Here is an 11,501-nt window from a genome sequence, read left to right as displayed (position 1 = left end):
GACATATGTTTGAGTTTGTGTTAATCAATAGTGAAACGTAATTCTAAATTTAATTAGACAGATTGTGAATTAAAATATATTTCTTTCAAACTTCTGCTTTATAAATTAACCGCTTCATTTATTTAAAAAAAAATATGGGTAATAGATTAAGTTTAGACAAAATATTGTTAAATTTTGAGTTTTGATCCATTCATAATAAATAAATTAATTCAGTTTAATAAATAAAATAAAGTATAATAAAAAGAAGTAACTACTGGCTTCAAGTTAATAATCAATTGTCGATTGTAATTTTATTTTTTAATATTTTAATTTATTGTAATGAAAAATAAAAGAATTTAGATTGTAAAAAAATAAAAATTAAGAAAAAACACATTTTCTATTGTGATTTTATTTGTTTGGTTTAATAATCAATCAAAAAGTTCATTCCAATTAGACTTCCGAAAAGTTAACAAATTAATTATAAAATTCGTTTTTATAACTAAATCAAAATATTATTTGAATATATTTTTTCCAGGCACCAGCTCAGCAAAACCAAAACAGCAACTCCATGGTCTAACTAATACACAACTTTGGAGACACAGCATCAATTCACCGTTGAATTTATATTAAATAATTAAATATATCTAATTAAATATTTTAATAAATAATTTCGAACGATCAAATATGTTCAATTTAAATCTTTAATAAATAACCTTTTGAATTTGCGTTTAGATGTCAAATGCACAAAATTTAAACTTTTTTAGAAGTGAAATAAAATTAAAATTTTAGATTTAATTAAATTGTAAAAATTTTAAACAATATATTTATTTCGTTAATTTACTGATATAATATCTAATTACGCATTATATAAGAGCGTATTTAGCAAAAATTAAAATTTAAGGGGTTATTAATAAAATAAATATTATTTTTAATTTTATAATTCAGTTAATATCTAAAAATTTAAAGTTATTTTATTTTTTTAAAAATTTTAAATTGAATGTATTTAATCCTTTAATACAATTTGAAAAGGTTATTTACTGAAAAATTTAAATTGAATTTGTTTGACCTTTCGATATAAATTTAAGAGGTTGTTTATTGAAAAATTAAATTGAATATATTTAATTTTTGCACGTAAGTTTATAAATCAAATTAATTCTTTCTCCATAAGGTCAGTCACTGTATAATAAAAAAGAATTTAAAACTTAATTATTTTTTAAAAGTATTATATAAATAAAAAAATTGGTACAAATTAAAATGAAATTTTTAGCATTTCTCTTTTGGCACATCGGTATAATAATTATTGTTGGAAGAATTCCTACACAGATTTTTATCTATTACATTATTTATAGACACACTCCCAATAAGAATAAATCAAATTAATAATCATAATACAACTAAAAATAATTAATTTAAAACTTAGCATAAATATTCTATTAAAAATATTTAAGATCAATTATCTTTTGAGAATGTATTATCATTAGTTGATTTGGCTTATTTTTCCAAAGAAAACATCATCCTCTCAATGGAATCCATTAAAAACTAGTTTAAGGTGTTATCCGTCGGAAATTTCTTTTTTAAAGGAAACGAGAACAATTAGGCAAGTACGATTCCTCAAAAGAAAAGCCGTTGATTAAATTGAAAAAAATTAACGGATATTAACACTAAAAAAATAGCCTACAAAATTTAACATATTATATTACAATTTTGATATTGTGTCTTAAAATTAGTTCCACTAGTTGTTTGCCTGTGTATTGATAAAAATAATCTAATAAAATTTTTAAAATTTAATATTAATTAATAATAGTTTAAAAAATAATAAACTAATTATTTTTAAATGTCTTTTTTATCTTTTTCAAAATTTTAAGATTATATTAATATAATAATGTAAAAATATTTTTAAAATATTTGTTAACTAATTATAGTAATATATGAATTAATACTATTAATATAATTGATATCACTACTTTCTAAGATTAAAAATTTATTAAATAATTAAAAAATTAATTTATTATTAAATAAATATTAAAAATATAATTTTAAATGTTATATTTTAGAATTAGAATTATTATCTAATTAGAAAATCAATTTATTAGTTAATATAATATTAAAATATAATTAATATACTATTTCTTATAATAGAATTAATATTATTGTTTTGGTTAGAAAATTATTTATTAATTAATATAATATTAAAATATAATTAACATTCTATTTTCTAAAATTTTAGTCACTATTTTATTAGAAATATAACTTATAGTCAATAAATTAATAGCAAAATTATAAAATCACATATCAGTTTAAATTTTATGTATCAAAAATAAGTACTCATATTAAAATAAAAATCTTACATGCCAAAAATTTAGCACACGTAGTAAAAAAATTTAAATCTTAAAAATTAATATATATGTAAATCTATATAAAATATAGTTTTATTTTATTCTAATAAAAACTATAAAATACATAATATCTAAGATTTTATTAGGTTAAAAAAATCTCTTAATAAATTTCAGAATTAATATTATTTCTTTAAAAAAGTAAAAGAAATATTAAAATATCAAAAGTTCTAATAGATTAAGAAAATAATATCAAAAAAGTGGACTAAAAATATTTAATTTTATATGTCAATGATATTATTTATTAAAGTATTATTATATATAAATAATATCATTATTTATCAAACTCTTTATATAGTTTTAAGAATAAAACTATAAATTCTAATTTTTTTTAATTGAAAAATTACTAATAACAAGGGTCCGTATAATGCAAAAGAAAAAGAAAAGTTCAAATTAAAGGTCTGTTAGTAATATTTGGGACGTTTATCAATAAATTAGGCGTGGTTGGTTCTTGGGTTCATATTTTTGTCGTTTCAGGTGGAACGCATGACAGGTGATTAAGCCACCACTACAGCGGCGGATACGTGTAAAAAGGGAACACGCGCGAATGACGCAGCACTTAGATATACGAGCCAATAATTCATTTACAGCTCATGCATGTGGTAAAACACCTGATTTGACACGTTGGAACTCCGTTGTAGCGTTACTCCCAAAGTATCAAATGATTGCCTCCTCACTTCATAAATTTCAAACTCTTGCCACCTATACATCCATTTCGCTCTCAAATATATATATATATATATATATATATATATATATATACACACATTGGCGAATAAGCTAAAGATTTTAATTTATAATTTTATTTAAGTTAGAAGTGATTATTAATTAAGTATTAGATTTTATACTTTTTAATAATTTTATCTAATTATTTTAAAATTTTATAATGAATATATATATTTTTATTTATTTTTAAAAATATCTATTGGTAATAATTTTTAAAATTTTATAATAAATAAATAACATGACAAATCAATTCTCCTACTAACATAATAATTACTAAATTAATAAAAATTTATTATATTTAAATATAAAATCATGAAAGAATGCACATTTATGAGATTTTTAATGGTCATATTATTAAGTGTGTAATAAATTATTTTAATGATTTATAACTTTTTAATAAGCACAACCAGTTTCCTATATTATTCTTTTTCCTTTGAAATTTTTAAAATTTTTCATCCTAAAGTATTTTTAAAAATAAATTAAAAATTGAATATTGATTTTAAAATTTTAAAATAATAAAATAAAATTATTAAAAAATATAAAATATAAAATTTAATTTGTAATTAACTTTTAAATTAAAATAATATTTGTTATTAAATTAAACCTAAGAGCATTCTAGGAGACTCTTAAATATTTTCATTCTTTTCTCAAAAAAAATATATTCATTCTCTGTTATAAAATATATATAAAAATTAAACTTCCATTTTTCTAGTGAAAATTCTTTTTAAGTGACTTTTAAATATATTATATTTTTTTTTATTTTTATTAGTTTTTTAAAAAATCTTTGTCCTTATTTAATGCTTTTTTTTACTTTATCAATAAAAAATTAAATAGGAAGTAAAATAAAAAAAATATTATTAAAATACACATATTTTAAGATAAATTAAAATAAAATTAATTAATTAATTAATTAAGAGACATATGACGAATATTGTTAGACTAGTATCAATATTGATAAATTTTGAATTAAAATATCTCAAAAAATCAAAATAGGTCAGTTTGATCTTTTCTTATAAGCTGAACCTTACTCCTATAATAATCATATTTATATATAAAAAGAAATATTTCCAAGCCTTAAATAAAAATTAATTTATAAGTTATTTCACTTTTCTAATATTAATAAAATTTGAATTATTTAAACAAAATAAATGAGCATATGTGATGATATTATTTTATAAATGAGGATAAGATTATTTGTTTTTAAAAATTGGAGTGGTTTGTTGGCAAGTACAACAATATGAACAACTCATGCCATACCATAATTAAAAATAGTATGTACAAAATTGTGAGTACCAATTCAATGTATTTGTGAGATTACTTTTAATTAGTTGACTAGTGTAGAAGGTATTAATAGTAGACAAATCTAAAACTTATATTCTCACTTCCAACTCTAGGGTTTTGTTTGCAAGAGTATAAGATTATAATTTTTATTAAATATATTGATTTTTATTTTTTATAAATTTGTTTCTAAAAAAATATCAATTTAGATATTTTTACAAAAATAATTCTAAAAATTCAAAAAATAAATCAAATAAAATTAGACTTGACCTCAATGCCTAGACACACAATCCATCTATTAACCTTTTTTTTTAATTTTTTTTATTTCTTTTATTGGTTTGGCTTTGAGCATTGAGGATTGGGGATTAATAATTAGTTATTAGAGTGGAAGGCCACTTTATGGACATCCTTGATTCTTTTAGAAGGTTGTCTAGCATTCATATTATATTATTAAAATAATTTTATTTTGTTTTCTATATAAAATAAATAGTTAGATTCTTCCCATAATTCTCAATAAAATAATTTTAAAATTCTATTTTTATTAAATTTCTAGCCAAATATTAGAGATCTACCCATAATCTTCAGATAAAATAATTTATTAAATCATAGCCAAAAATTAGAGATTATTTTCTCTATTTGTAATTTGATTATGGACCCCAAAAAAAAAAACCATACAATATGAAGAATAAATAAATAGAATTACTCTCAAAGGAACAAATAAATAAATAAATAGAAGAGAGTAGAGACAATAAAAGAAAAGGTGGCTTTTTTTTTTAAAGGGAAAACGTAAAATTCAAATTCAGACAAAATAAATAAAAAATAAAAAAGCAAGAAACCAATTAAAGATCCGTTATGCAATTTTCCCAAAAAAAAAAAAAAAAAGATCCGTTAAGCAAAGAAAGATGAAAGAGACGCTAAAATGTATATAAAATCGGCGACCAGACCAAATAGCCGACAAGAGAACGCGGTTAATCACCTTAAACTACGCCGTTTCCATCCCCTCTCCCTTCAGTTTGAATTCTCTTTTCTTCATTGTTCTTCCTTCTAAGATTTTTCTCTCTCTTTCTTTTCTGTTTTTCGATTTTTCTAAATCCAGGTGAACCCATTTTTTCCTTTTTTTTTTCTAATTTAATTTGAATTGGATCTACTCGATTTTTAATTGTACGTTTATACCATTTATATGATCTTATCAGTATGGTGTTTTTTTTTGCTTTGTTTTGAATTAGGATTTTTTTTTATTGTTTAGTGACAATCTTTTAGATGGTAACAAAAGGGTCTCCATGCATAGAATTGTTTTTGATTGCTGATCTGGGCTTTTGATTGTGAAGCAGTTCTTTTATTTTTCTTTTTCTTATGATCAAAGGGTCATTTTGCTTTGATTCTAAGGTGATTTTCTTTGTCTGCACTGTTTAAAGACAACCCATTTCTAGTGTGTATTGATTGGACTTGATGTAGGCAGTCAATTCTTTTCTACAACCTTATTAAGTAGCTTTTAATTAGATAAATGGAGGTTTTTAAATGTTGAAGGAAGGAGTTTTCCTTTTCCTTTCAAAGTTTTAGTGGAAGTTGTGTTTTACTGGTTGCTTACAGTATACCTCTTGCTCTTTCTTGCCTATTCAAGTCTTTCTGTTTATCTGTCATTCAAGAATATGCACTACCCCAGTTTGCAAAATTTGATTTGTTATTAGTCTTTAGCTGTTTCTTTAAGTTAAATACACTTTTTTTTCTTTTCTTTGATTGAAGGATACCTTTATGATTTTACTATATGAGTAATGAGTCTGAGGTTTTTGAATTGTGTATATTTTCTGGTTTGGACAGTTGTGGAATCGAAAGCAAGTTATTGTGATATTTTGCACAGGATGATTCTTTGTTTTTCGTATTAATCTGCTGTCAATACTGTGCAGGATTGATGTGCAATGCAGAGATCACGTAGAGCTCTTCTGCAAAGAAGAGTTTTTGGGAAGAGTACTATTACTGGAAGAAATCAATTATGCAAGGTTTCGATTTCTTTGTTTTTTGCTTTGTGGGGACTCTTCTTTCTCTTCAGCTTGTGGATCAGCAAGGGTGATGGTTATACAGGTTAGTTCTTGGTCAAAGATTCTTCATCTCCTAGTTTTTGTTAATATTTGTGTTAATGGACGCTATAATGAAGAAAAGGTTTTGCTTATCATACATTTTTATAAATGATTTGGAAAAGTTCCAGATTGCAGAATCACTTTCTCCTTCCTAATATATAGCGATAATTTTTTTTTTAAAATTTTCCTTTTGAGAAATATGCTTCAGATCTTGTTAAGGTACTCATATTCCTGTTAATTGCTTCTCAATTTTTAGTGTTATTTCCGTATCATCCATTGATAACTTCTGTTCTGGTTCGTCCATTTGAATGCCAGGGCATATTCTTTTGCTAATTCAATGTTGCTGTTTTCTGACTTGGTCTTTTCTTCTTTGATTGTCTATCTTAGTGCAAATTTTCTATTTAAATTATGATGAAAGAGCAGATATCTATGTAATTATCCTATCCTCTAGAATTGATGATTTTGTTGTCATTGCGATTCCTCCTTTTCCTCTTTGATTGTTAGTATATCTTCTTACAAACACTTCATATGATCATTGGCTTTCTTGAAATTTACATAAGTACATAATTGCTGTCAAATACTGTTATAAAGTGCAACATAAAATACAGCACAAAATGAAAATTTTGATACCATAAAATGTATAAGCTGGTTTCCTTGTTGTATTATTGGTATTTTTCTTTTTCCTTGTTGTATTATTGGTATTTTTCTTTCTTCTTTCTTTCTTTTGTTTTTCCTTGTCCTATCTTGTGTCAAAATGACTCACCTTTAACCTAAGTGTATTGCTAGCTTCTTGCTAGTGTTTCTTTTGTTTCTTTGCTTAGATGAGCCTCCAGCACTTGCAGTTGACTCATCTTTAACCTAAGTGTATTGCTAGCTTCTCACTAGTGTTTCTTTTGTTTCTTTGGTTAGATGAATCTGCAGCACTTGCAGTTGAGATGTCAACTTCAAATGAAGAAAATGTGGGTTTTTGCCAACCTTCTGATTCCATGGAGAAAAATCTGTTTAACGATATTGGTTCTGTCACTTCAGATGAAAGTTTGTGTACAGAAAGCACTGAGACTGGAAGTTCCAATGATGGGTTACTTGGTAGTGAGGGAAATGTAAATCATGCCTTTGCTTCTGAGAAACCTGAGGCAATCTCTGGTTCAGATAGTGGTCCAAAGACTGACAGAGACAGACTATCTCATTCTGTGCCCCTTGGTCTTGACGAATTTAAAAGCAGAGCATTCAGCTCTAAAAGTAAATTGGGAACTGATCAAGCTGGCGGAGTGATTCATAGAGTAGAGCCTGGAGGTAAGGAGTATAATTATGCTTCTGCATCGAAGGGAGCAAAGGTACTGGATTTTAATAAGGAAGCAAAGGGAGCCTCCAATATCTTAGGCAAAGATAAGGACAAGTACCTTCGAAATCCATGCTCTGCTGAAGAGAAGTTTGTTATCATAGAGCTTTCGGAAGAAACCTTAGTAGCTACAATTGAAATAGCAAACTTTGAGCACTATTCTTCTAATTTAAAAGATTTTGAGCTTCTTGGAAGCTTGGTTTATCCAACAGATACGTGGATCAGGCTTGGGAATTTTACAGCTGCTAATGTTAAGCTTGCTCAGAGGTTTCCTCTTCAGGAGCCTCAGTGGGTTAGATATCTAAAGCTGAATCTTCTGAGCCATTATGGCTCAGAGTTCTATTGTACTTTAAGTATTGTTGAAGTATTGGGAGTTGATGCTGTTGAGCGAATGCTGGAAGATTTGATATCTGTTCAAAATAACGTTTTTGTACCTAAAGAGGAAACTGGTGATCAGAAACAGTTGTCCTCCCAAACAGAGTCTACTCAGGTTGATGACTGTGATCAAGAACTGTGCATGGAAATGGGATCTTCCTCTTCAGTTGAAAACTCAAATGTGAAACATGAAGTTCCAAAGAATAAAGTACCAGATCCAGTGGATGAAATTCGTCAACAGCAAGGAGGCAGAATGCCTGGGGATTCTGTTCTTAAAATTTTGATGCAGAAAGTTCGTTCTCTGGACTTAAGTTTATCTGTCTTGGAACGATATTTGGAGGAGTTGAATTACAGATATGGAAATATTTTCAAAGGATTTGATAAAGATTTAGTAGAGAAAGACACACTTTTAGAGAAAGTCAGATCTGATATAAAGAATCTCTATGACAGCAAGGAGCTCATGGTATGTGAAATTGTTACCTTGTTAAGTTTTGTTATTTTCTTTCATTCTATTGGGTGTCTTCCAATTCATAATTCTCTTGCCGTGTTACCCCATGCAGGCTAAAGATGTTGAGGATCTTCTATCTTGGAAATCCCTTGTTTCTACACAGATGGATAATCTCCTCAAGGACAATTTTGCTCTCAGGTTGCTTCCATTCCATTCAACTATTATTACCATATTTTTAGAATAATTATTATGTAATTACTGTTAAATGATAGTTTATTGACAAAAGCACTCTGAATATGTATGCACCAATTTTTCTTGTTCTGTTTTCAACTTAAACCTTGGTGCATTTTATGACATGATTTTTCAGCCTGCTTAAGAAGAGTGGCTTATAATCTCTTTGAGGATCTCCATTAGGATCTTGTGGGCTGTTTATTCTTTTTAATGTTTCTACATAGTTCCTAGCAAAGGAGCAAAGGCAATGAAGATGCCTGATGATCCTGTATTTGGATAGGTTTCACTTCAAGATGAGCATGCTTAAGTCATTAAAATGTGTATGCTATACATGTGATAAAGACTGGTTAATTTTTTTGGCCTATCTTGCCATTATTGCTGGATACTAGTGGAATTACTAGTCATTTCTTGAGGCCATTCACCTTGTTCATTCATTTTACATCATCGGTTCATTTTTTGTGCTCCCTCAATGCCTCACCATGTGTTGCTACTTTCGCGCAATTATGGACTATTGGTAGCATGATTCAGTGTTCTTTGTTTTTCATGTATTCTTGCGCTAATGTGGGTCACATTATTTGCAGGTCAATGGTTGAAGGGGTTCAAAAGAATCAGATATCTATGGAAAATAAGGGTATAGCAGTGTTCTTCATATGCTTAATATTTGGAACTTTAGCTTTTGTGAGGCTATTGGTAGATATTTTGGTGAGTGTTTATAAGGCATATAGTGTTCAAAGAACAGAGAAGTCCAGGGAATTTTGTTGGATGAGCTCTTCCTGGCTCTTGTTATTATTCAGCTCTAGCATTATCATGTTAATATTATCATTTTAACTTATTGCATTATCATGTTAATCTCCACTTGGAAAGTTTTTGTTGTCTAGAATCATGAAATACAAAATAATAAAAAAAATTAAAAAGAATGACAAGAAAAGTTCTCTGTCTTCTGTTTTTCTTTTTATGGCACTGTTTCCTGGCCTTTCTCTTGGCAAGTGTCATTATTTTCTTTCTAAATTTGTCAGGAAAACAACAATATGGGAAATTGATTTGGTTTTTCACCATTGGATATCTTCCAGAAAGAGCATTGAATTGACTATCTCTAATTGGAAATCAATATATACGGTGTTTCAGGTTAAGAGAGAAATCATAAATTACCGTTAAAAAATTGAAAAGATATTTTGTTAATTAAGCTTATTATTATATAATTGTAAAATTACCGTTATAGTATGTATTTTTTTATATTATACGTATAAATAAATTAGAATAAAAAAAACTCAACAAAAAGATAAATTAATACAAAAAAAAAAAAATCATAAATAAATAATTTTGAATTGAAAAATAAAAAACGAGACCAGCATGATAAGTTTATTATGATATATTCTCAAATAACGAAATAAAACTATATCATTTTAGTAAATTTTTATAAGAAAAATATATCTAATATAATTTCACAGTTTAGTAAGATATTAAAATTTAGTATATTGATATTTATGAATTTTATGTATATAAGGACAAAAATGAAATCGGTTGCTGCAGACTCTCCTCATTTCTTCGAGTTATAAAAAGAACATTGTGCCCTTATGTTCCTTCATCTGTATTCCCAGAACATACACTTATTGAATTGAAATTATATTGAAAACTCCATCAGAGTTTAACTGTCTAAAGAAAGCTTTGTATTTACCATCTCAAGAAGAGAAATTGGTCAAGGTTCTGTTTTCAACCGTAGCAAGTGAACACTGCTTATTATTTTACAACTTGAGTAATTATGTGCAGTAAACGCAGAAAACCAGATAGCAGTGTTTATTATACTTATCTACTCAGATTTCTTCTCAGTGATTAATGCTTACAGAAAGTTCTGATAAAGTCCATAATAAGATCAGTTGCTACAGACTTTTCCCAGTTCTTCACGTCATGAAAAAAGAATATTGTGCCCTTGTGTTCCCTTCATCTGTATTCCCGGAACATACACTTTTTGACTGAAATTATCCTGAAAATTCCATAAAAGTTTAACTGTCCAAAGAAAGCTTTGCATTTGCCATTTCAGGTTGGAAAATTGGTCCAAGTTATGTTTTCAAGTGCAGTAAGTGAACTCTGCTTATTACTTTGCAACTTAAAGAATTATGTGCAGTAAGTGTAGAAAATCAAACAGCAAGGTTTATTATAGTTATATAGTCTAATTTCTTCTCAATAATTAATGCTCATAGAAAATTCTGCAACAGCAAATTTGTACAGCTTAACACCATTAGTAAAATCAACTCAATATTGATGGGTAAGGTATACAGCCTACATTTGAAATGATTTGAGAATGTCAATGCCAAAAATTTTGCAAACAATATTGATTGCCATCTAATTATTAGCAGAAGTATATGTATAATTTCTGAAATAACTCTATATAAAGAAGGAAAGGAGAACTCAGTAAAAAATAAAATTCTTGTTTCAAGTACATTTCTGTCATAATAGATAAATGCCATTTTCTTTAAACCAGATAGTTTATAGAATGAGAACTATTTTGTAACTGAGCCTTATGCAGATAAGTCTATAGCCAGTGGAAAAGGGGCGCAAAAAGAAAATAACTATAAAATAACTTGCATAATCCAATTAACAACGGGTACTAACTTGCAGACAGTGTTTTAAAAATCGGACTAGACCGGCTGGTTCAATGT

General features: G+C 26.7%; 1 protein-coding gene across 1 annotated transcript; it reads left to right on the top strand.

The window, feature by feature from the left end:
• Window positions 1–5,173: 5,173 nt before the first annotated feature.
• On the top strand, window positions 5,174–9,681 carry LOC112535533 (SUN domain-containing protein 4). Its single transcript, XM_048371203.1, has 5 exons — window positions 5,174–5,472; window positions 6,281–6,455; window positions 7,361–8,628; window positions 8,726–8,811; window positions 9,426–9,681. The coding sequence occupies exons 2-5, from the start codon at window positions 6,293–6,295 to the stop codon at window positions 9,670–9,672; spliced, it is 1,764 nt and encodes a 587-aa protein (XP_048227160.1). The 5' UTR covers window positions 5,174–5,472; window positions 6,281–6,292; the 3' UTR covers window positions 9,673–9,681.
• The last annotated feature ends 1,820 nt before the right edge of the window (window positions 9,682–11,501 follow it).

This window comes from Ricinus communis, chromosome 2, assembly GCF_019578655.1.
Source record: "Ricinus communis isolate WT05 ecotype wild-type chromosome 2, ASM1957865v1, whole genome shotgun sequence".
Lineage (NCBI taxonomy): Eukaryota > Viridiplantae > Streptophyta > Magnoliopsida > Malpighiales > Euphorbiaceae > Ricinus > Ricinus communis.
Note: the sequence above shows the minus strand (reverse complement) of the source record. Positions and strands in the feature narration are given on the sequence as shown.

Coding starts and splice junctions, on each gene's coding strand:
- LOC112535533 (XM_048371203.1), top strand. CDS start 6,293: ATGCAGAGATCACGTAGAGCTCTTCTGCAAAGAAGAGTTTTTGGGAAG. Junction 6,456..7,360: donor CAAGGGTGATGGTTATACAG/GTTAGTTCTTGG, acceptor TTCTTTGGTTAG/ATGAATCTGCAGCACTTGCA. Junction 8,812..9,425: donor AAGGACAATTTTGCTCTCAG/GTTGCTTCCATT, acceptor CATTATTTGCAG/GTCAATGGTTGAAGGGGTTC.